We start from the raw sequence: 23,473 nt of genomic DNA, 5'->3' as shown, positions 1-23,473 counted from the left end.
TAAGCGACAGGATGTGAGGTAGTAAGTCACCTATAGTGCTTTTAGAGCTACAATCTCAATTAAAGAACATTGTGAAAATTAAACAACAAACAGATCTCTGTGAACAATCTAGCATGAAAGGGAGGAAAAGACATAGTCTATAGCCTATACATAAAGGAATAATTGCACCAACAGCATTTCTAAGTACAGTATACGTATTGCAGATGCACATGATTTTGATCAAGGGTAAAGTATTAGGAAAAATTAAACAGCAAGGAGATTGGTCTCCTTATTAAATGCAGTGATTAGTGAGTTTTGCCCATGTTACATCTGTGCTAAATATAATGTGAGGAAAGGGACAGCAACCAGTACCTTAAGTGACATTCAAGCATTTAGTGAGGGTTTTGAGGTTATACTAAAATGAGTACAAGGCAAGAAATACATGTTTGTGCTACTTAACAGGTTAGGATTAAAAACAGGTTGTGGTGATTAATTATATTTCTAATAAGAAAAACTATGATTTCTACATCTGGAATAACATCAGAAATAATTTCAAATAATGGATGTGCATTTATTAAGTATTTAGAGTAATTGAAGTAAACTAAAAATAGCTAAATAAGTAAATGAATAAGCAAACAAATAAATAAAAATGTTAAAGAATTACTGTTAATTAAGAATAAATCAAAGGCTAGAGTGAAATTATCATGCACAATCACAAGGACTGGTCAAAAGCTACAAGAAGATCCATGAGGGCCAAAGCTCTTTTAAAAATATGTGAAAATACTAAACTTGATTAAGTTTGGATTATTAAACTTGACTGATGTGTAAACAGATGCTTTAATGAGCTTTTACATGTACACTAACAGAAACAGGAACTTAACACTGCATGGAACGCTAATGTCCTGTCTAATACATTGGCAAATAAGAATTTTGTCTTATAAGAAAAACTAACTGCCATGTATGAAGCTGTTCATTCACAGCAACAGAACAGTGAACGACAGAAGGAAGATGTTCCTGCTGCTGATGATGATGATGCAAATAAAGATGAGTGAAAGCCCAGAGGTAACTTCTCCAAAGGTAAAGGATTATCCCAGTCTGATGGAGTCAGACAAGAGTATCCAACAATTGACTTCTTAATTTTCTTGGAAAGGGGTGAATATCCCACAACAAAATGAAGGTAAAGAACAATCGTCTGAAGAAAAATATTGTACAAAATTCAGTATACTGTACTGTGACTGCCCATTTTGCCAGGCCCAATGTCTCGATATTATAGGAAGCACCAAATTTACATTAGAGAACAATGATAGGTTGAAAAAAGAAAGCAAAGAAATGAACATTTAAAGTTCAAGCAACAACAAGAGAGATTCCCACAAATATGCAATAAGAAATTAGAATATGAATGTTATAACCAAACAAGTGGATCGACAAATGTGAGAAAATTTAAAAGGAAATTGTGCAATAATTTGGCATTTGACTGACAAATGTGGGGAAAAGAAAATGTTTATATGCAAACCTTCCAAATGGCTACAGCTACAATAAAGAATATAATGTTGCCAGTTTAAAAAAAGGCGATAGGACGGCTAACAGCACACTTGGTAATTGCACTGGACAAAATGTCCAATTGCCAAGATGATTTCCCTTAATACAACAATATGAACAAATAGCAGACTACTACTGGATCAATGGAAGGGGAATATTACACCTCAACATTCCATTGAAATGGAAAGGGATTTGTACTAGAGTTAAACTAATACAGGAAGTGATAACTGATTGAGTTGAAGAGCAAAATGATATACAAAGACAGCAGAATTGGAAGCAATGAATTAAGTGACAATATACACCTGACTCAGAAGTTCACATTGTCCAACCTAGTGTAATACCAGATGAGTTTAAAACAAGAGATATAGCAAAAGACGGACTTGACTCTATAATAGTGTGGATAATTGCAATGACAATTTTTACAGTGGATTAACTACATTTATTACAACCAACAAAGATTTATAAATTACACAAATGATGACGTTAAAGTATTAGGAGAATAATTGGCCCTAACAAATAAAATGGCTTGGTAAATCACTGCACCCTTTGCTGCTCCTATATTCCAAATAACACCGCCTTAGGTGGATCTTTCACTGAAGCCATGCGAAAATTGGAAAATCTGAGGAAAGAAGTAAAAGAGAATGCTGAAGAGGATAAGTACTTTAGTGACTAGTTTGCCTCCATGTATGGATCATTAGGACAATAGTTGCGATTGGACAATAATTAAGATTGGAATATTCAAAGAATTGCTATATTTGTTTTTATTCTTTTTTGTTGTGTTATCCCTCTTCTCAGATTTATAGCTAAAGCTGCTGCCAAGCAGATGGTCGATGTGCGAGTTAATAGAACTGTGCATGACTGCAGAGACCATGTCTATGAAGTCTTTGGAACAGTTGGATGAGTTTTGAGAACAATTACTACCCTAAATTTCTTTCATCTTTAAGGTCTTAAAAATAATAATAATAATATAATTCTTTAGCTTTTTACAAATTTTATAAAGGCTTTAAATCCCAAAGAGAATGGTTTTAAGCAAGGCATCAACTTAATACAGGAAAATGCTAATAGAATGGACTGAACTGAAAGATAGTGTAATCATTTTTAGACCCGTTTACTAGTATAAAATTCTGTGTATATAGGAGTTCATCGAAGCTGGCGGAGCTGATATCAGATGTACACGAGGAAAGAGGGAAGATGACTACGGGTCAAGGGACACTCCAGTATCCAGCAACAAAGGAGAAGAAGAGCAGAATCTACTGGAGGTTTAAAACCTCACTGTCTGCTCCAACACCAGACAGTACTCAGAAGTACCTCTGGCGACGTGTAATGAAACATCAGATATAGTCCTTTTACAGGCGCTATGAATGTTCTGCAAATATTGAGATTTTTGTGTGTTGATTAATCAAGTATGTTATATGTTATATAACCACTGCTGTGAGCAAAGCTGACAAATCATATGTTTTAACATGACTAATAATTGTTGAGTGTTGAACTCCCCAAGAAAGTATTTAGTTAGGGAGAGCGGGATCTTTTACTCCTTCTAAAGCCAAAAGTGGAAGGAGATGTTTGGCTTCGTTTCTCCTCTGAAGTGCGGCGCAAGGATGCTGACAATTGATAAAGATGTAGATGGGCAACTTTTTTGGTTGCACAAGAACGTTAAAAACTGAGCGAAATGTTAGATTCTTAAGTTGCACTTCAGCGAGGGATTTAGGAAAGGGACTTTTTTGATAAAGGCCCTGAGGGGGGATTTATAGTGGAACTTTTATTATGTAATCACAATATAATCTGCCACTATTAAAATATATATTACTATTAAAATACACTGTTAAAACTTATAGAAATACCTATATTCAAGTGATGCTGAAGAGACATACAAACATGCAGGGCCTTATAATTGAGGGCCTTACAATTGAAGCACAGCAGGTCATGCGCCAAAGTGAGAACATTATGACAGAGCGTATGCAATACATTTAGACAATGTATATGTTGAACAAGACAAAAACAACCCTCGCCAAAATAGCATACATAAGGAGAATCATTTAGAAAGTATGGAAACAACATGATCATATGCAAACACATGATTATAAGCACATGCTATATGACCTTTAAGATATGTAAAAACAGAAAAACATACAGCCATTAATTAAAAAGCTAGGATGCTATTGGAGCCGGGAATAAGGTGATGTTACATGATATCTCATGATACCTATGGATAAGAAACTGTATATAAACTGTGGGTTTTTGGACATTGTGTGGGAGAGAGCTCGATCGACCATCTCTGCTGTAACAATAAACTGCTTCAACTTGAGAACTTCGAAGACCTCAGCCTCTTTTTTGAAACCTAGAAGATGTTTGTAGAGATCCAGCGCAACTTTCCAATACACTGTTAACCGAAAGGTTGGTGGTTCGAGCCCACCCAGGGAAGAACGAATGCTTTTGCTGCCTTGCAACTGCTAACACGTGCACCGGGCAATGATCCTGGGCCACGTGCTGTCTGGCGTTACAAGATGACATCAGGATTTAGCAGAAGTTTGTTGTCCAGTGCCTAGATTGACCAAGTTACTTATTCCAGTTAACTTAAAATCAGCATCAAATGTTACACAGGTAGGGAAGGTATTGATCAAAACAGTGACTAGAATGAGTTTCTCACTAGCCCGGCTAGCTCAGTCGGGAGAGCATGAGACACTTAATCTCAGAGACGTTAGTTCAAGCCTCACGTTGGGTGTTTATGTTACCTTTCTCTCTTTCTTTCGGCAGCTTTCATTTGGCTTCATCCCGCAGACCAAGTGAAACAAAGTTCAGCGTTTCTACCACAGTTGGTATATTTAGTCTGAGTCTCTGTGGCACAATCGGTTAGCGCGTTCGGCTGTTAACCAAAAGGTTGTTGCTTTGAGCCCATCCAGGGACGAACGAAGGCTTTTGCTGCCTTGCAACTGCTAACACGTGCACCGGGCAATGATCCTGGGCCACGTGCTGTCTGGCGTTACAAGATGACATCAGGATTTAGCAGAAGTTTGTTGTCCAGTGCCTAGACCGGCCAAGTTACTTATTCCAGTTGACTTAAAATCAGCATCAAACTTTACACAGGTAGGGAAGGTATTGATCAAAACAGTGACTAGAATGAACACATCAGAAGCCCGGCTAGCTCAGTCGGTAGAGCATGAGACTCTTAATCTCAGGGTTGTGGGTTCGAGCCCCACATTGGGTGTTTTTCTCTCTCTTTTCGGCAGCTTTCAATTGGATTCTTCGAGCATACCTATTGAGACAAAGTTCAGCATTTCTACTACAGCTGGGTTGCTCTCGAAGTCTCTGTGGCGCAATTGGTTAGCACGTTCGGCTGTTAACCGAAAGGTTGGTGGTTCGAGCCCACCCAGGGACAAATTCAGCTTTTCTCTGCCTTGCAACTGCTAACACGTGCACCGGGCAATGATCCTGGGCCACGTGCTGTCTGGCGTTACAAGATGACATCAGGATTTAGCAGAAGTTTGTTGTCCAGTGCCTGGATCGGCCAAGTTACTTATTCCAGTTGACTTAAAATCAGCATCAAACTTTACACAGGTAGGGAAGGTATTGATCAAAACAGTGACTAGAATAAACGCATCAGAAGCCTGGCTAGCTCAGTCGGTAGAGCATGAGACTCTTAATCTCAGGGTCGTGGGTTCGAGCCCCACGTTGGGTGTTTCTGTTACCTTTTTCTCTCTCTTTTCGGCAGCTTTCAATTGGATTATTCGAGCATACCTATTGAGACAAAGTTCAGCATTTCTACTACAGCTGGGCTTCTCTCGAAGTCTCTGTGGCGCAATTGGTTAGAGCGTTCGGCTGTTAACCGAAAGGTTGGTGGTTCGAGCCCACCCAGGGACAAATTAAGCCCTTCTCTGCCTAGCAACTGCTAACACCTGCACTGGGCATAGATCCTGGGCCACGTGCTGTCTGGCGTTACAAGAAGACATCAGGATTTAGGAGAAGTTTGTTGTCCAGTGCCTGTATTGGCCAATTTTTTTATTCCAGTTGACTTAAAAAAACCATTAAACTTTACACAGGTAGGGAAGGTATTGATCAAAACAGTGACTAGAATAAATGTATCGGAAGCCCGGCTAGCTCAGTCGGTAGAGCATGAGACTCTTAATCTCAGGGTCTTGGGTTCGAGCGCCATGTTGGGCGTTTCTGTTACCTTTCTCTCTCTCTGTTATCGGCAGCTTTCAATTGGATTCTTCGAGCATACCTATTGAGACAAAGTTCAGCATTTCTACTACAGGTGGGTTGCTCTCGAAGTCTCTGTGGCGCAATTGGTTAGCGCGTTTGGCTGTTAACCGAAAGCTTGGTGGTTCGAGCCCACCCAGGGATGAATTAAGCCTTTCTCTGCCTAGCAACTGCTAACACCTGCACTGGGCATAGAACCTGGGCGACGTGCTGACTGGCGTTACAAGATGACATCAGGATTTAGCAGAAGTTTGTTGTCCAGTGCCTGGATTGGCCAAGTTACTTATTCCAGTTGACTTAAAATCAGCATCAAACTTTACACAGGTAGGGAAGGTATTGATCAAAACAGTGACTAGAAAGAATGTATTAGAAGCCCGGCTAGCTCAGTCGGTAGAGCATGAGACTCTTAATCTCAGGGTCGTTGGTTCGAGCCCCACGTTGGGCGTTTCTCTCTCTCTTTTCGGCAGCTTTCAATTGGATTCTTCGAGCATACCTATTGAGACAAAGTTCAGCATTTCTACTACCGTTGTGTTGCTCTTGAAGTCTCTGTGGCGCAGTTGGTTAGCGCGTTCCGCTGTTAACCGAAAGGTTGGTGGTTCGAGCCCACCCAGGGACGAATTAAGCTTTTCTCTGCCTTGCAACTGCTAACACGTGCACCGGGCAATGATCCTGGGCCACGTGCTGTCTGGCGTTACAAGATGACATCAGGATTTAGCAGAAGTTTGTTGTCCAGTGCCTGGATCGGCCAAGTTGCTTATTCCAGTTGACTTAAAATAAGCATCAATTTTTACACAGGTAGGGAAGGTATTGATCAAAACAGTGACTAGAATAAACACATCAGAAGCCCGGCTAGCTCAGTCGGTAGAGCATGAGACTCTTAATCTCAGGGTCGTGGGTTTGAGCCCCACGTTGGGCGTTTCTGTTACCTTTCTCTCTCTCTTTTCGGCAGCTTTCAATTGGATTCTTCGAGCATACCTATTGAGACAAAGTTCAGCATTTCTACTACAGCTGGGTTGTTCTTGAAGTCTCTGTGGCGCAATTGGTTAGCGCGTTCGGCTGTTAACCGAAAGGTTGGTGGTTCGAGCCCACCCAGGGACGAATTAAGGCTTTCTCTGCCTAGCAACTGCTAACACCTGCACTGGGCATAGATCCTGGGCCACGTGCTGTCTGGCATTACAAGAAGACATCAGGATTTAGCAGAAGTTTGTTATCCAGTGCCTGTATTGGCCATTTTTTTTATTCCAGTTGACTTAAAAAAAAACATTAAACTTTACACAGGTAGGGAAGGTATTGATCAAAACAGTGACTAGAAAGAATGTATTAGAAGCCCGGCTAGGTCAGTCGGTAGAGCATGAGACTCTTAATCTCAGGGTCGTTGGTTCGAGCCCCACGTTGGGCGTTTCTCTCTCTCTTTTCGGCAGCTTTCAATTGGATTCTTCGAGCATACCTATTGAGACAAAGTTCAGCATTTCTACTACCGTTGTGTTGCTCTCGAAGTCTCTGTGGCGCAATTGGTTAGCGCGTTCGGCTGTTAACCGAAAGGTTGGTGGTTCACCTGCGCTGGGCATAGATCCTGGGCCACGTGCTGTCTGGCGTTACAAGATAACATCAGGATTTAGCAGAAGTTTGTTGTCCAGTGCCTGGATTGGCCAATTTTTTTTATTCCAGTTGACTTAAAAAAAACATTAAACTTTACACAGGTAGGGATGGTATTGATCAAAACAGTGACTTTCTCTTGAATGAGCATCTCACAAGCCCTGTCTGGCGTTACATCAGGATTTAGCAGAAGTTTGTTGTCCAGTGCCTCTATTGGCCAAGTTACTTATTCCAGTTGACTTAAAATCAGCATCAAACTTTACACAGGTAGGGAAGGTATTGATAAAAACAGTGACTAGAATGAGTGTCTCACAAGCCCGGCTAGCTCAGACGGGAGAGCATGAGACACTTAATCTCAGTGACGTGGGTTTGAGACCTACGTTGGCTGTTTCTGTTACCTTTCTCTCTCTTTTCGGCAGCTTTCATTTGGATTCATCCTGCAGACCAAGTGAGACAAAGTTCAGGTTTTCTACAACAGTCAGTTTGGTGTCTGAGTCTCAGTGGGGCAATCGGTTAGCATGTTCGGGTGTTAACCCAAAGCTTGGTGGTTCGAGCCCACCCAGGGAAGGACGAATGCTTTTGCTGCCTTGCAACTGCTAACACGTGCACCGGGCAATGATCCTGGGCCACGTGCTGTCTGGCGTTACAAGATGACATCAGGATTTAGCAGAAGTTTTTTGTCCAGTGCCTCTATTGGCCAAGTTACTTATTCCAGTTGACTTAAAATCAGCATCAAACTTTACATAGGTAGGGAAGGTATTGATCAAAACAGTGACTAGAATAAATGTATCGGAAGCCCGGCTAGCTCAGTCGGTAGAGCATGAGACTCTTAATCTCAGGGTCGTGGGTTCGAGCCCCACGTTGGGTGTTTTTCTCTCTCTTTTCGGCAGCTTTCAATTGCATTCTTCGAGCATACCTATTGAGACAAAGTTCAGCATTTCTACTACAGTTGTGTTGCTCTCGAAGTCTCTGTGGCGCAATTGGTTAGCGCGTTCGGCTGTTAACCGAAAGGTTGGTGGTTCGAGCCCACCCAGGGACGAATTAAGCTTTTCTCTGCCTTGCAACTGCTAACACGTGCACCGGGCAATGATCCTGGGCCACGTGCTGTCTGGCGTTACAAGATGACATCAGGATTTAGCAGAAGTTTGTTGTCCAGTGCCTGGATCGGCCAAGTTACTTATTCCAGTTGACTTAAAATAAGCATCAATTTTTACACAGGTAGGGAAGGTATTGATCAAAACAGTGACTAGAATAAAAGCATTAGAAGCCCGGCTAGCTCAGTCGGTAGAGCATGAGACTTTTAATCTCAGGGTCGTGGGTTTGAGCCCCACGTTGGGCGTTTCTGTTAGCTTTCTCTCTCTCTTTTCGGCAGCTTTCAATTGGATTCTTCGAGCATACCTATTGAGACAAAGTTCAGCATTTCTACTACAGCTGGGTTGCTCTCGAAGTCTCTGTGGCGCAATTGGTTAGCACGTTCGGCTGTTAACCGAAAGGTTGGTGGTTCGAGCCCACCCAGGGACGAATTAAGGCTTTCTCTGCCTAGCAACTGCTAACACCTGCACTGGGCATAGATCCTGGGCCACGTGCTGTCTGGCATTACAAGAAGACATCAGGATTTAGCAGAAGTTTGTTGTCCAGTGCCTGTATTGGCCATTTTTTTTATTCCAGTTGACTTAAAAAAACCATTAAACTTTACACAGGTAGGGAAGGTATTGATCAAAACAGTGACTAGAAAGAATGTATTAGAAGCCCGGCTAGCTCAGTCGGTAGAGCATGAGACTCTTAATCTCAGGGTCGTTGGTTCGAGCCCCACGTTGGGCGTTTCTCTCTCTCTTTTCGGCAGCTTTCAATTGGATTCTTCGAGCATACCTATTGAGACAAAGTTCAGCATTTCTACTACCGTTGTGTTGCTCTCGAAGTCTCTGTGGCGCAATTGGTTAGCGCGTTCGGCTGTTAACCGAAAGGTTGGTGGTTCACCTGCGCTGGGCATAGATCCTGGGCCACGTGCTGTCTGGCGTTACAAGATAACATCAGGATTTAGCAGAAGTTTGTTGTCCAGTGCCTGGATTGGCCAATTTTTTTTATTCCAGTTGACTTAAAAAAACATTAAACTTTACACAGGTAGAGAAGGTATTGATCAAAACAGTGACTTTCTCTTGAATGAGCATCTCACAAGCCCTGTCTGGCGTTACATCAGGATTTAGCAGAAGTTTGTTGTCCAGTGCCTCTATTGGCCAAGTTACTTATTCCAGTTGACTTAAAATCAGCATCAAACTTTACACAGGTAGGGAAGGTATTGATAAAAACAGTGACTAGAATGAGTGTCTCACAAGCCCGGCTAGCTCAGACGGGAGAGCATGAGACACTTAATCTCAGTGACGTGGGTTTGAGCCCTACGTTGGCTGTTTCTGTTACCTTTCTCTCTCTTTTCGGCAGCTTTCATTTGGATTCATCCTGCAGACCAAGTGAGACAAAGTTCAGGTTTTCTACAACAGTCAGTTTGTTGTCTGAGTCTCAGTGGGGCAATCGGTTAGCATGTTCGGGTGTTAACCCAAAGCTTGGTGGTTCGAGCCCACCCAGGGAAGGACGAATGCTTTTGCTGCCTTGCAACTGCTAACACGTGCACCGGGCAATGATCCTGGGCCACGTGCTGTCTGGCGTTACAAGATGACATCAGGATTTAGCAGAAGTTTTTTGTCCAGTGCCTCTATTGGCCAAGTTACTTATTCCAGTTGACTTAAAATCAGCATCAAACTTTACATAGGTAGGGAAGGTATTGATCAAAACAGTGACTAGAATGAACACATCAGAAGCCCGGCTAGCTCAGTCGGTAGAGCATGAGACTCTTAATCTCAGGGTCGTGGGTTTGAGCCCCACGTTGGGCGTTTCTGTTACCTTTCTCTCTCTCTTTTCGGCAGCTTTCAATTGGATTCTTCGAGCATACCTATTGAGACAAAGTTCAGCATTTCTACTACAGCTGGGTTGCTCTCGAAGTCTCTGTGGCGCAATTGGTTAGCGCGTTCGGCTGTTAACCGAAAGGTTGGTGGTTCGAGCCCACCCAGGGACGAATTAAGCCTTTCTCTGCCTAGCAACTGCAAACACGTGCACCGGGCAATGATCCTGGGCCACGTGCTGTCTGGCGTTACAAGATGACATTAGGATTTAGCAGAAGTTTGTTGTCCAGTGCCTGGATCGGCCAAGTTACTTATTCCAGTTGACTTAAAATCAGCATCAAACTTTACACAGGTAGTGAAGGTATTGATCAAAACAGTGACTAGAATGAACACATCAGAAGCCAGGCTAGCTCAGTCGGTAGAGCATGAGACTCTTAATCTCAGGGTCGTGGGTTCGAGCCCCATGTTGGGTGTTTTTCTCTCTCTTTTCGGCAGCTTTCAATTGCATTCTTCGAGCATACCTATTGAGACAAAGTTCAGCATTTCTACTACAGTTGCGTTGCTCTCGAAGTCTCTGTGGCGCAATTGGTTAGCGCGTTCGGCTGTTAACCGAAAGGTTGGTGGTTCGAGCCCACCCAGGGACGAATTAAGCTTTTCTCTGCCTTGCAACTGCTAACACGTGCACCGGGCAATGATCCTGGGCCACGTGCTGTCTGGCGTTACAAGATGACATCAGGATTTAGCAGAAGTTTGTTGTCCAGTGCCTGGATCGGCCAAGTTACTTATTCCAGTTGACTTAAAATCAGCATCAAACTCTACACAGGTAGGGAAGGTATTGATCACAACAGTGACTAGAATGAGAGTATTAGAAGCCTGGCTAGCTCAGTCGGTAGAGCACGAGACTCTTAATCTCAGGGTTGTGGGTTTGAGCCCCACGTTCGATGTTTCTCTTACCTTTCTCTCTCTCTCTTTTCGGCAGCTTTTATTTGGATTCACCTGGATACCTATCATGACAAAGTTCAGCGTTTCTACCACAGTTGGATTGATTAGTCTGAGTCTCTGTGGCGCTACCTGGATCAGGATCGTCTGTCTCGGTCTCCCTCCTCGTCCAATCGTTGCGCTCGCTCTCCATTGTGAGAATGGATGAGAGCCAATCGCCGCTCTCGCTCTCCATTGTGAGAATGGATGAGAGCCAATCGCGTCGCGTGCAAATGAATGACAACTCCGCTGTCTTCTGACGAGAGCACATCATCATATAACCGATCAAGGTAAGTTATTTTTGTCAACGTCTATATCTACTGATAGAAGTTGTTTTGTCGATTGTAGTCTTTTGTTCTGTCAGTCTTGGCCTCCTAATGCTGATTTATAATTTTATGACAAGAACTTTAACAAAAGTCACCCTAAATTCACGTGCATGGTGTCAAAGGTCATGACCCCGCAAACTGTTTAACATTACATACTTTTGATACAGTTGCAGAAATCATTGATTTTGTTCGAACGTGTCTTTAAATTATTAACTGTATCTATATATACATGCATATATACTGTATATACAGTTGTTTGGATGTGTTTATCAAAACGTTTCTCGACGCGTCAACAGCTCCCTCCCCCTGTATTACTTAGCCAAAAACAAAATAAAGTTTACACAAAAATATAGGCTTTTTCTGCTAAATATTCATTAGCTAAATGAATTGTAAGAATAAATTAAAAGCTGTAATTGCCTGCCTTTTGTTGCTAAATGTTTATTATGTTTGTATGATTTATAACTGTTACTACAATGGTGTACCCATAAATGATAATGCTACTAAATGATAATTAGCTATATGAACTATAGTTATTTATAACTAATGTGTTACGGTCATTCTACAGTGAATAATAAAAATGTCTGTCTTTTGAACCTAAATGTTTATTATAATGTTTACTATTGTGTTATCATTACCCATCTGATAACATTATCAACTAGATATTAAAGTTTGAGGACAAACTTTATGGTGGCTTGAAAAGCCGAGTCTAAAAGTTTGAAGTCGTTTTAAAATGTAAATAACTGAAGCAGTTTTTATGAAGTTTGAAACAGTCGGCATAGATAAGTACATTTATGTTAGCATGTTTCTAGTATAGATTGGCATGTTTCTTGGTAGGCAGTTGCTAGGTTGTTCTAAGTGCTTGCTAAGGTGTTGCTAGGTTGTTGCTAAGGTGTTGCAAGGTGGTTGCTAAGGTGTTGCTAGGTGGTTGCTAAGTTGTTGCTAGGCGGTTGCTATGGTATTCTAGGTCATTGTTAAGGTGTTGCTAGGTGGTTGCTAGGGTGTTCTGAGTGGTTGCTAAGGCGTTGCTAGGTTGTTGCTAGGCAGTTGCTAAAGTATTATGAGTGGTTGCTAGGCAGTTGCTAGCATAAATTAGCATGATTCTAGCATGAATTAGCATGTTACTAGCATGATTCTAGCATGAATTACCTTGTTACTAGCATGATTCTAGCATGAAATAGCATGTTACTAGCATGTTTCTAGCATGAATCAGCATGTTACTAGCATGATTCTAGCAAGAATTAGCATAACGTTAGCATGTTTCTAGCATGAAATAGCATGATTCTAGCATGAATTAGCATGTTATTAGCATGATTCTAGCATGAATTAGCATGTTATTAGCATGTTCCTAGCATGAATTAGCATGTTACTAGCATGTTTCTAGCATGAATTAGCATGTTACTAGCATGGTTCTAGCATGAATTAGCATGTTACTAGCATGATTCTAGCATGAATTAGCATGTTACTAGCATGTTTCTAGCTTGAATTAGCATGTTGTTAGCATGATTCTAGCATGAATTAGCATGTTACTAGCATGATTCTAGCATGAATTAGCATGTTACTAGCATGAATTAGCATGTTGTTAGCATTAATTAGCATGTTTCTAGCATGATTCTAGCATGTTACTAGCATGTTTCTAGCATGAATTAGCATGTTACTAGCATGATTCTAGCATGAATTAGCATGTAACTAGCATGATTCTAGCATGAATTAGCATGTTACTAGCATGTTTCTAGCATGAATTAGCATGTTACTAGCATGATTCTAGCATGAATTAGCATGTTACTAGCATGAATTAGCATGTTACTAGCATGTTTCTAGCATGAATTAGCATGTAACTAGCATGTTTCTAGCATGAATTAGCATGTTATTAGCATGATTCTAGCATGAATTAGCATGTTACAAGCATGATTCTAGCATGAATTAGCATGTTACTAGCATGTTTCTAGCATGAATTAGCATGTGACTAGCATGATTCTAGCATGAATTAGCATGTTACTAGCATGTTTCTAGCATTAATTAGCATGTTACTAGCATGTTTCTAGCATGAATTAGCATGTTATTAGCATGATTCTAGCATGAATTAGCATGTTTCTAGCATGAATTAGCATGTTATTAGCATGATTCTAGCATGAATTAGCATGTTACTAGCATGATTCTAGCATGAATTAGCATGTTACTAGCATGTTTCTAGCATGAATTAGCATGTTACTAGCATGATTCTAGCATGAATTAGCATGTTATTAGCATGATTGTAGCATGAATTAGCATGTTACTAGCATGATTCTAGCATTAATTAGCATGGTACTAGCATGTTTCTAGCATGAATTAGCATGTTATTAGCATGATTCTAGCATGAATTTGCATGTTTCTAGCATGATTCTAGCATGAATTAGCATGTTACTAGCATGTTTCTAGCATGAATTAGCATGTTTCTAGCATGATTCTAGCATGAATTAGCATGTTATTAACATGATTCTAGCATGAATTAGCATGTTACTAGCATGTTTCTTGCATGAATTAGCATGTTATTAGCATGGTTCTAGCATGAATTAGCATGTTTCTAGCATGAATTAGCATGATTCTAGCATGAATTAGCATGTTACTAGCATGTTTCTAGCATGAATTAGCATGTTGTTAGCATGATTCTAGTATGAATTAGCATGTTACCAGCATGTTACTAGCATGAATTAGCAGGTTACTAGCATGATTCTAGCCTGAATTAGCATGTAACTAGCATGATATTAGCATGTAACTAGCATGATATTAGTATGTTACTAGCATGATTCTAGCATGAATCAGCTTGTTTCTAGCATGAATTAGCATGTTGTTAGCATGAATTAGCATGTTACAAGCATGACTAGCATGTCACTATCGTGTTGCTAGCACCTTTCTAGCAAGATTAGCATGTCAGTAGGAAGTTTAAACTGTTAGCATGTGTTAGAATAGCTAGTCACAGTCTTTGGGACAGTTGCTAGGGTGCTGAAATTGGTTGCTAGGGAGTGGCTAGTAAGTTTAAAGGTAATCAGTGATTGGCTGCTGGCTAGACTGAGTTGAATGAGGCCAACTCTAGTCTGTAGGACAGTCTGATGCAGAGTTTTGAGCTCACAAAGGTTGATCCAATGTTAAGTAAATGGGAGTCTTTTACAATGGAAGTCTATGGGACAGTTGCTAGGGTGCTGTAAGTGGTTGCTAGGGAGTGGCTAGTAAGTTAAGAAGTCATCAGTTATTTGCTGCTGGCTAGACTGAGTTGAATGAGTCCAGTTAGAAGTCTGTAGGACAGTCTGATGCAGAGTTATGAGCTCACAAAGTTTGACCCAATGTTAAGTCAATGGGACTTTTGGGATTTTTCTGGGTCGTTTTTCGGAAAACCCAAAGTCGGATCAGTTAGAAAAGATATAGCAACCCGAGTCAGACCAGTTTGAAGGAAATTAGTCTCAGAAGAAGAAGAAGAAGAAGAAGAAGAAGAAGTTTAAGATAGATAACAGTATGCTGGCTTTTCAAGCCACCATAATTAATTATATATTTACATTTACATTTAGTACATATAATCATTTAGCAGATGCTTTTATCCAAAGCGACTTACAAATGAGGACAAGGAAGCAATTTACACAACTATAAGAGCAGCAGTGAACAAGTGCTATAGACAAGTTTCAGGTGTGTAAAGTCTAAGAAGCAAAGCATTAGTAAAGTTTTTTTTTTTTTTTGAGAGAGAGAGAGAGAGAGAGAGAGAGAGAGAGAGAGAGAGAGAGAGTACAGTTAGTGGTATAGCCAGAGAGGCAGTTGCAGATTAGGAAGGAAAGTGTAGGCTAAACAGTTGCGTTTTTAGTCGTTTCTTGAAGACAGCAAGTGACTCTGCTGTTCTGATGTAGTTAGGGAGTTCATTCCACCAACTGGGCAGATTGAATGTGAGAGTTCGGGAAAGTGATTTCTTCCCTCTTTGGGATGGAACAACGAGGCGACGTTCATTCACAGAACGCAAGTTTCTGGAGGGCACATATATCTGCAGAAGTGAGAGCAGATACGAAGGAGCAAAGCCAGAGGTCGCTTTGTAAGCAAATATCAGAGCTTTGAATTTGATGCGGGCAGCAACTGGCAGCCAGTGCAAACGGGTGTTTCTATTAATCTATTAATTATTTCATGTTTCTATTAATTAATATGTTTTTAGTACTATCCCTTTACCATAGCAGAGAAATTACCTGGGAAATGTGATCTTTCTTTCGCTTGTTTCAGGCAACAGGCTACATTATTGTAATTAATGCACTTGTTAAGTTTTATTTACATTTTATGTTCAGATGAGCACTAAGCCAAAAAGCCACAAGGCCATGGGTGATGGGGAGTGGATGGCCAGGTTGAGAGTCTTTGCCAGCTCTGGTGTTTGGCCTTCTGGAGCAGGCAATCGACCAGCTCCAAGACGGAGGAAGTGGTATGACATTAATCAGAAGGTAAGGCAAAATTACTTACTTCATGACATTATATGTAGTATGCAGATTGGTTGGCAATGGTGCAAACAATATCAGTGCTTTGACATTAAAAACTCTTATCTCCTAATCATGAAAATAAATAACCATAGAATAGAAAAATAAGTACACAATGTCAAAAACAATAAATATGTGATTAAATTACATGAAGAATGTTTCTAAATAATGATATCATTAATTAAAGTATTCAAAGCAAAACACAGAGGTTAGAAAGAATCCTCAGATCCTCAAATCTATCTTTTCAGATTAAGAAATGTCCCATGCATGCCCGCGGACAGACCACCCTCTTTGGGGGATCCAGGACCTGCAATTGTGTATTTCACACCACTAAGGTGATATACTAAAAAAGGCATTAATGATAATGCAACATATATATATTTTTATTAGTGCTGTTATGCTTTTTCACTACATCTTTTTTTTTTTTTTTTTTGCAGCCTGCCACTTACACCCAGTCTCCCACTGCACCACCACAGTCTGAGGCTTCAGGCACAGCTTCTGGCACCACTGGCCCACAGTCTGAGGCTTCAGACACAGCTTCTGGCGCCACTGGCCGACAGTCTGAGGCTTCAGACACAGCTCATGGCGTCATTGGCCCACAGTCTGAGGCTTCAAACACTGCTCCTGGCACCACTGGTGCACAGTCTGAGGCTTCAGTGCCATGGTCTTTCCTAAGGCCCCCTCTAAGTTTGTCAATGGTGAATATTTTCTGTGTAATTAATGCTTGCTTAAAACCTTTTAGTATGTTTTTGACAGGATGTACATACCACTAGCTTCAGAATGTTTCTAGCATAGTCCTGCAGGTTAATGGTGTGGATGCCCTACCACCTGTGGAAGGTGAGGTTCTCCTGCCCAACTTGTGGCAAGAATCTGACAGGTTATGGTGTCCACAAGAGGGCTCGAAAGGTCCTGGACATTGACAGATACTACCTGATGTTGACTGAGACACTCAGGTGCACTATGTGTTCTCTGAACTATCTGTCAACAAGTCAGATTGTCCGTGACCAGCTTGACCTGCCACACCAGAAAATGTTCAGACTGATTCTGACCTGCAAGTAGGTATAGCAGAGTAGAAAATGTGGTAGTTATGTAGACCCAAACCACTGACCCTCCAATAATTACCTGCAATTAATTACAGCGACAATGCGCATTTCAGGTATGCCTGTGACATCCTTGTCATTAGGTTGCTCCGGGACAGGACATTGGGCAACAGTCCGGCTCGACTGGTGAAGCAGCTGAGAGAAAACCATGGGGAGAAATGGCTGAAGAGGTTGGCACACTATCTTGGAGAGTGTTCTGACTTTGTTGATCGACCCAGCCTTTTTCCCGTGGCCTGCCAGGAGCCTCCAGAGCCCATCGACATCCCCACCAGTCGTTGGCTACTCTCAGTGTATGGCAGGGACATCCTCTCCAGGCTAGACCACATTAAGGCCAGCATCACATCCATCTTTGGGACTATATTAAAGATTCATTCTACCAAACAGGTAATGCATCACTGACTCTCAAAATTCTATATTATTGCCATATTAGTATTGTTGGCTGTGATAAAATTCGAACATAAATGCTTTGCTACATTTATAAATTCCAGATCACAAAGTGGGACAGCACTCTGGGTGACCTCCATTAGCAATGAGATTGGCCAGATTCTGACCAGTGTCCTGACAGTGCAAGAGGGGCCAGGGCTGAACAGAATGGTGGCTGGTGTCATGGAGCGGTACCGCCATGTGGGCTGTGGCTGCTGCATAAATGAGGGAGCAACCCGTAAGTTGCAGAATAGGTTTGGAGAATGGCCAGATCTTCACATAAGGCTGGACATATGGCATTTTATGAGGTGGCTGGCTGTGGGCTGCACCACTGATGCCCATCCGCTATACCCCACCTTTATGGGATGCCTGTCCGCCTGTATCTTTGAGTGGGATGCAGGAGATCTCAGCCTGTTGCGGCAGGCTAAAAAAAAACAGCTGATGCAGGAGGGTGTGCCATCTATAAGTGATGACATGGTGGACAGAAGCATCACCAAAAAGGATCTTAGCCGTTACTGCCGCAGGAGGACACGTGGCGAGGAAGACACCATATGCCTGATTGAGAGGCTGCTGCAGGAACTCGGGGGAGCAAATGGGAGGGACCTTATGGGTGAGCCCTTAATGGATGAGGTGCGCATGGAGCACATCTGGCGTGTTCAAAAACGTCATGTCAGATGCATCCAGGATGTGCCTGGAATGCCACTCTATACAGAGGTAGGCACAGTCTGGGGTCATCCTGACAAAATATCGGTGTGCTAGAGGGTCCACATCCCTGGAGTCTTTTCATTGCCACCTGAACAGGTTCATATCTCACATGTGTGAACTTTTAAATAATTTTTAAAAAGTAGAAAAGTGTGCCTTTTTATTAATTTGCTTTTTTTCTGCTAGGAACCAGTGCCATTGCACTGAATTTCAACTATACCTCCTGGAAGGCCTGAACAGGTGGAACTAGGATCGAGGGACTGCGGCTGTGACCAGCGAGCCAGCATCCCTTCTCACGTACTCCGTGGATATGGCCCACTCTGTCAACACCAACAGCCTGAAGGCTTTTATACCAACATTCAGGCCTCCTGCCCAATACACCTGTATGTCCTACACTTAACTATGTGCATAATACTTTTGGTTTGGGGGTGTTCATTGTTATTTATTTTTATTTTTTTATTATTTGCATCATCAAAGCCAACCACGCGGTGAGTGGCAAATACAGAAGTCTAGATATTATTGAAAGTCTTTGTAGTATTATTATGGAATGCTTTAAATATGATAAGTCATATATGTCTGTGTCTTTTTGTTCTCCATTTGTAGGAGAGCTGCTTGGTGTTGACTACCTCCTGAGTCTGACTGGACAGCCCATGGCATTAAACCCAGACTCGGAGGAGACAGAGGAAATGTTGGAGGATGTGGATGAAGGTGGGGAAGAAGATCCACCCTGCTGCCTCCACCGCCCTAGAAACTAACTCCTCCATCCATCCTCCAGCCTCCACCGCCCTGGCAACTACCTCCTCTATCCATCCTCCAGCCTTCACCGACCTGGCTGCGACCTCCTCCATCCACCCTCCAGCCTCACCACTGACTGCCACCTCCTCTGCTGTTTTCACGGCCTGGCTGCTGCCTCCACTGCCTATCCTGCTTCTGCATCCACCCAGTCTGCTGTCTCCACGCTCCACCCAACCCCCTGCCCCCTCCATCAGCATGCTTCCTCCTCCCAAACTGCTGCAATCACCATCTTCTCTGATGCCTCCTCTCAACCTGTTGCCCACTCCACCCAACCTACTGAACCCTCCACCCAGCCTGATGCCTCTGCCACCCTGGTTGCTGCCTCCATGTTGCAGCAAAGCACTCCGACATCTGAGTCTGGTGTATGTAAATATCTTGTAACCTATCTATGTTTACGCATCTAACGCATCAACAATCTGTGTTTTGTGCCTATGTTTTTGATTAATTATATATATATATATATATATATATATATATATATATATAATATATATATATATATATATATATATATATATGTGTGTGTGTGTGTGTGTGTGTGTGTGTGTGTATTATAATTAGTATTTTTATTTTTTTAGGCTGTGGATGGCTCAGGTGTACCAGGTATGGAAAGAGTGGACAGCCTGGCAGAGTATCTTGTGGACCTGAGGAATCAGCCCTCCCTTGTCCTCACCAACCAGCAGGTAAGGAATATAAACCCACTCTTTGTTCACTCTTTAACTTGTCATACTTGCTTACCTTTTGCACATTTTGCTTTCTCATTAGCATGTATTATCTGCTTTTTCTGCTTAGGTGAGCAATATTATTGCTCTTTGGCAGAACCTGCTGGACTATGACAAGCAGAGGGTGGTGTTTGCAGCCAGGCATCAAGCAAAGCTGGACACTGGGAGGTTTAGGTCCCCGAAGAAGGCAGGAGTTTACCCCAGGAGTGGAGAGTTTGAAGAGGCATGCCCTGACCACCTCTGCTCCACTTGCACAGTGGCCAGATTGCTGTCGCTTGGTTGAGACTATTTTTGTCAGACTCTGTGCCATACATAGAACACCCAAAAAGAAGGGGACCGGCACAGTGTCGAGATGGGATCTCATCCTGGCAGACTACAGAAAATCAGGCGCAGCATTCTGGCCAATGCTATAGTGATGAAGCAGACTAACCTTCAACTGGTGGATGTGAGTCACACCACCCTGGTACAGTGGCATAATAAAAAAGTTAAACAGCAGGACACAGCAGTTGTGATGCAGGGGCTGCAACTTCCAAGCCGCTTGTCTGTGGCGGCTGACCCCTATTGCCTGCCAATGTGAGCCCCCCATCTCCACCACCTCAGCCAGGCCCGGCTCACCAGTACCACTTGCCCAGTAGCACTGTGGGCCAGGCTAAACTAAAAAAAAAGGACCATTTTGTAGTGTTTATTTTTAATATTGACATTTAAATATTTTCAGGGGTCTTTTGTTTTACTTGTAGTTTTTTTTTACTTTAAATTGTAATAAAAAAATTGTAAATTTCTAATTTATTTGTTTTTATAATTTATTTTACAATTGAAGTTATCTTTGCTTATTTCATTTTGTGTTATTTATTTTTGTTTAATTTATTTGCACATTTTGTATTATTTTTATTTATTCCAAGAAACATTTATTTATGTAAATTGCTTTATTTATGTGTGTAATTTTGTTCTCTTCTTTTGCACTTGTTTGCACTGCTGTTGAGCTATTATATTGTAAATGTAAATAATTGGCTATGACTAATTTTAAATAAATGTTTGGTCATTTTAACTGTTTCTCTGCTTGTTTTTTTAGTTGGTTGTGTTTTGCTATAGTATATTTAAAAAAATTAAATAGGCACAAAATGAAATAGTCCAGAAAATAATGTTTTAATAAAGAAATTAGTTTGTAGTTTCTCTATACTTAGCAAAATACTTAGCAGAAATGTACCTAAAAGCAAAAATATTTATAATAAAAAAGCCAATAAAATATGTAGAATTAATCAAATATTAATAGTACAGAGTGACTTTTTTACCTGTAAATAAATTATTAAAAACTAAATGAAAAAATATTTTCCTCTTTCGCCCCTTTTTCTTCTCTTCTTTCTCTTTTTTCCTCCTTTTCTTCTCTTTATTCCTCTCCTCCCTCTCTTCCCCCTTCTTCCCTCTCTTCCCCCTCCGTAACAGACTATTGTTCCCCAACACTCACCAATGTATATAAAGCAGACATGGGAAAGGGAAGCCAATATAAAAATAACAAATGAGGAATGATTAACTATTTGAGAAACACATATGGTCACAATTAATTCAGATTCATGAAGGGAATTTATTTGGAAAAATGTAATCAGGTTCTTTATGACACCTAAATTAAATACTTTCAAACTAGAGATCAAAAAAATGGTGAATGCTGGAGAAAATGTGGAAATGTATTGGCAGATCATTTCCACATTTTTTGGCACTGTAATATTATCCACACCTATTGGCAAGATTTAAATAAAGAGATAAATGTAATAATGGGATTGAATCTGGAATGTAATTTTAAAACTGTACCTGGGAATTTACTCTGCAGAAATACCAAAAAATGATGTGTATCTTCTTATTACACTACTAACAACTAGCAAAAAGGCTCAAGAAAGATCCTCCATCTGTAGGTGAATGGTATGATATTGTTAAGGAGGTGTATGAAATGGAAGTACTGACATTTACCTTGAGACAACAAGCCTATAAAATGTCTGCATACTGGAGTAAATGGTTGAGAAGTATTGTTTTAATTTCATTGTGGTGCTTTTATTTTATATATGTTTGGAGCCTGTTGATCTTTGACACGTAACCCTTAACAAAATTTTATATAGCAACATTTTATCAACATTTTATCAACGATAAATATGAATGTAAATAAGATTGTATTCGGTGACCTTTGACACGTGTATGTCTTTTTTGTTTCCATGTTCCTTTAAAAATGTCTGTTTGTTTGCTTGTTGTTTTATTGCTGTTTTGTTTATTTTGTTCTAAACTGTTTTAAAAAAGGAAAAAAAAAAAAAAATGTATCATCATCATCATCCTGACGCAAACTCAGCATGCAGTTTTGCTGCTGTTAGATCAAAAACAACAGCTGCCATTCATGTTCATACACTGTAAAAATAATTCTATAGGTCTGTCTGTCTTTATAAATAATGTCTTACATTTTACACAGAATTTTGTCCAAAATATATTGACTTTTTTTTCTCTTTTGCTAAAATAAATTCTTTTGTATTTGACTGTATATTATCTCTTTTGAATTAGGCTAGCTGCCTTATTCTCTTCAAAGAGCAGCTCTCATACAGAGCCTGTTATTTCAGTGTTTTTTCCAGGATATTGTGGATATTCGTGGATTCCTTCTTTCTTGTCCTCGGCTGATCACATGGAAAATTTGGAATTTGACCATTGAGTTGTTTTTCCCTGTCATTTTCCTTTTTTTCTTATTTATTTAAACTATCACACACTTTTCAGGTGAAGAGGAAAAGTGTTGCACTTATCTGAAAAACCTTTTTATGTATTAAATAATGAAGTGTTTTTTTTTCTTTTAAAGGATTACTTGTTTTTAAATGAAATAAATAGTTAGAATTATTGTTAAATATATCCTAAACACTGTGTCTGTGTTTACACCTTTATTTAGTTTAAAAAGCATAATATGAATGTGAAATAACAGTACAGTGGAAGACTATATATAATAGTAATATCAAATAATAACTACACTAAAGAAAATAAACAACTTCCAGTACATACTGTAGGACTCTAATGGTCCATTGCATGTTCAAAAATTGACGTAGATCTGAGTTGAAAATTAAGAAATTTTATTTTGAATGCAAGAAGTTAGAGAGTACAAGTTCTGCGCAGAAGAACCTCAGTTCAGCTCTTTTTAAGGCTCTCCTTCATGCTTTTATACTGTCTTTCGCACATTATCTAATCCCAACCCTCTTGATTTATATGGTGTCGCCTTGACAGTTTGACCATTCAGCAACCAGACGTTCCTCTTTCTGGTATCTGTGTATACCACAGAAAACTGAACAAAATCTGAACATTAATCAAACAACATAGAGACAACATAGGTAATGTCTTAAATTAAAAATGGTGGTGAATCCTAGGATGAATATACTATAGCTTGCTTAAAGAATTAACATGCCTGGTTAATTCTTGGCAGTGAGGTCCATGGCTTTTTTTGTGGTTGAAATTAAGGGTACGTGGGAGGTAGGGTTACGAGCAGCTTCAGCATACTTACCAGGCTGTAATTCCACATGTGTTGCAAAGAATCCAGAGAGAGAGGAGAGGATATGGACTAGCCTACTCACACTCTCACTATTGCATAAAGGAAGCTTATGAGAAAAAAAGAGTGAAAAAAGACAAGTCAGTAAGAGAAAATACAGTTCTCTGGAAGTAAAGGTGAATGGTTTGTAAGACCCACTAATTCAGCCTATTACAACCAAGTCTCTATTTAGAGAGCAGTGTTGGTGCTTG

The 23,473-nt window shown here is 40.6% G+C and overlaps 1 protein-coding gene and 15 non-coding genes across 16 annotated transcripts; all 16 read left to right on the top strand.

Moving 5' to 3' along the window:
* Window positions 1–4,820: 4,820 nt before the first annotated feature.
* Window positions 4,821–4,894, top strand: trnan-guu (transfer RNA asparagine (anticodon GUU)). The gene has a single exon. It is a non-coding gene; the product is annotated as a tRNA-Asn (tRNA).
* A 227-nt stretch (window positions 4,895–5,121) lies between these two features.
* Window positions 5,122–5,194, top strand: trnak-cuu (transfer RNA lysine (anticodon CUU)). Its single transcript has one exon. It is a non-coding gene; the product is annotated as a tRNA-Lys (tRNA).
* A 108-nt stretch (window positions 5,195–5,302) lies between these two features.
* Window positions 5,303–5,376, top strand: trnan-guu (transfer RNA asparagine (anticodon GUU)). Its single transcript has one exon. It is a non-coding gene; the product is annotated as a tRNA-Asn (tRNA).
* Window positions 5,377–6,087: 711 nt separating this feature from the next.
* Window positions 6,088–6,160, top strand: trnak-cuu (transfer RNA lysine (anticodon CUU)). The gene has a single exon. It is a non-coding gene; the product is annotated as a tRNA-Lys (tRNA).
* A 97-nt stretch (window positions 6,161–6,257) lies between these two features.
* trnan-guu (transfer RNA asparagine (anticodon GUU)) lies at window positions 6,258–6,331 on the top strand. Its single transcript has one exon. It is a non-coding gene; the product is annotated as a tRNA-Asn (tRNA).
* A 227-nt stretch (window positions 6,332–6,558) lies between these two features.
* On the top strand, window positions 6,559–6,631 carry trnak-cuu (transfer RNA lysine (anticodon CUU)). The gene has a single exon. It is a non-coding gene; the product is annotated as a tRNA-Lys (tRNA).
* Window positions 6,632–6,739: 108 nt separating this feature from the next.
* trnan-guu (transfer RNA asparagine (anticodon GUU)) lies at window positions 6,740–6,813 on the top strand. Its single transcript has one exon. It is a non-coding gene; the product is annotated as a tRNA-Asn (tRNA).
* Window positions 6,814–8,106: 1,293 nt separating this feature from the next.
* On the top strand, window positions 8,107–8,179 carry trnak-cuu (transfer RNA lysine (anticodon CUU)). The gene has a single exon. It is a non-coding gene; the product is annotated as a tRNA-Lys (tRNA).
* A 97-nt stretch (window positions 8,180–8,276) lies between these two features.
* On the top strand, window positions 8,277–8,350 carry trnan-guu (transfer RNA asparagine (anticodon GUU)). The gene has a single exon. It is a non-coding gene; the product is annotated as a tRNA-Asn (tRNA).
* A 227-nt stretch (window positions 8,351–8,577) lies between these two features.
* trnak-uuu (transfer RNA lysine (anticodon UUU)) lies at window positions 8,578–8,650 on the top strand. Its single transcript has one exon. It is a non-coding gene; the product is annotated as a tRNA-Lys (tRNA).
* A 108-nt stretch (window positions 8,651–8,758) lies between these two features.
* trnan-guu (transfer RNA asparagine (anticodon GUU)) lies at window positions 8,759–8,832 on the top strand. The gene has a single exon. It is a non-coding gene; the product is annotated as a tRNA-Asn (tRNA).
* Window positions 8,833–9,059: 227 nt separating this feature from the next.
* Window positions 9,060–9,132, top strand: trnak-cuu (transfer RNA lysine (anticodon CUU)). The gene has a single exon. It is a non-coding gene; the product is annotated as a tRNA-Lys (tRNA).
* A 991-nt stretch (window positions 9,133–10,123) lies between these two features.
* On the top strand, window positions 10,124–10,196 carry trnak-cuu (transfer RNA lysine (anticodon CUU)). The gene has a single exon. It is a non-coding gene; the product is annotated as a tRNA-Lys (tRNA).
* Window positions 10,197–10,304: 108 nt separating this feature from the next.
* On the top strand, window positions 10,305–10,378 carry trnan-guu (transfer RNA asparagine (anticodon GUU)). Its single transcript has one exon. It is a non-coding gene; the product is annotated as a tRNA-Asn (tRNA).
* A 397-nt stretch (window positions 10,379–10,775) lies between these two features.
* On the top strand, window positions 10,776–10,849 carry trnan-guu (transfer RNA asparagine (anticodon GUU)). The gene has a single exon. It is a non-coding gene; the product is annotated as a tRNA-Asn (tRNA).
* A 5,846-nt stretch (window positions 10,850–16,695) lies between these two features.
* Window positions 16,696–17,611, top strand: LOC130223507 (uncharacterized). Its single transcript, XM_056456351.1, has 3 exons — window positions 16,696–17,039; window positions 17,141–17,468; window positions 17,573–17,611. The coding sequence occupies exons 1-3, from the start codon at window positions 16,792–16,794 to the stop codon at window positions 17,609–17,611; spliced, it is 615 nt and encodes a 204-aa protein (XP_056312326.1). The 5' UTR covers window positions 16,696–16,791.
* Window positions 17,612–23,473: the final 5,862 nt, after the last annotated feature.

The sequence above is a fragment of the Danio aesculapii genome, chromosome 4 (assembly GCF_903798145.1).
Source record: "Danio aesculapii chromosome 4, fDanAes4.1, whole genome shotgun sequence".
Lineage (NCBI taxonomy): Eukaryota > Metazoa > Chordata > Actinopteri > Cypriniformes > Danionidae > Danio > Danio aesculapii.
The sequence above is the reverse complement of the archived record's forward strand: the minus strand, read 5'-3'. Positions and strand labels throughout refer to the sequence as shown.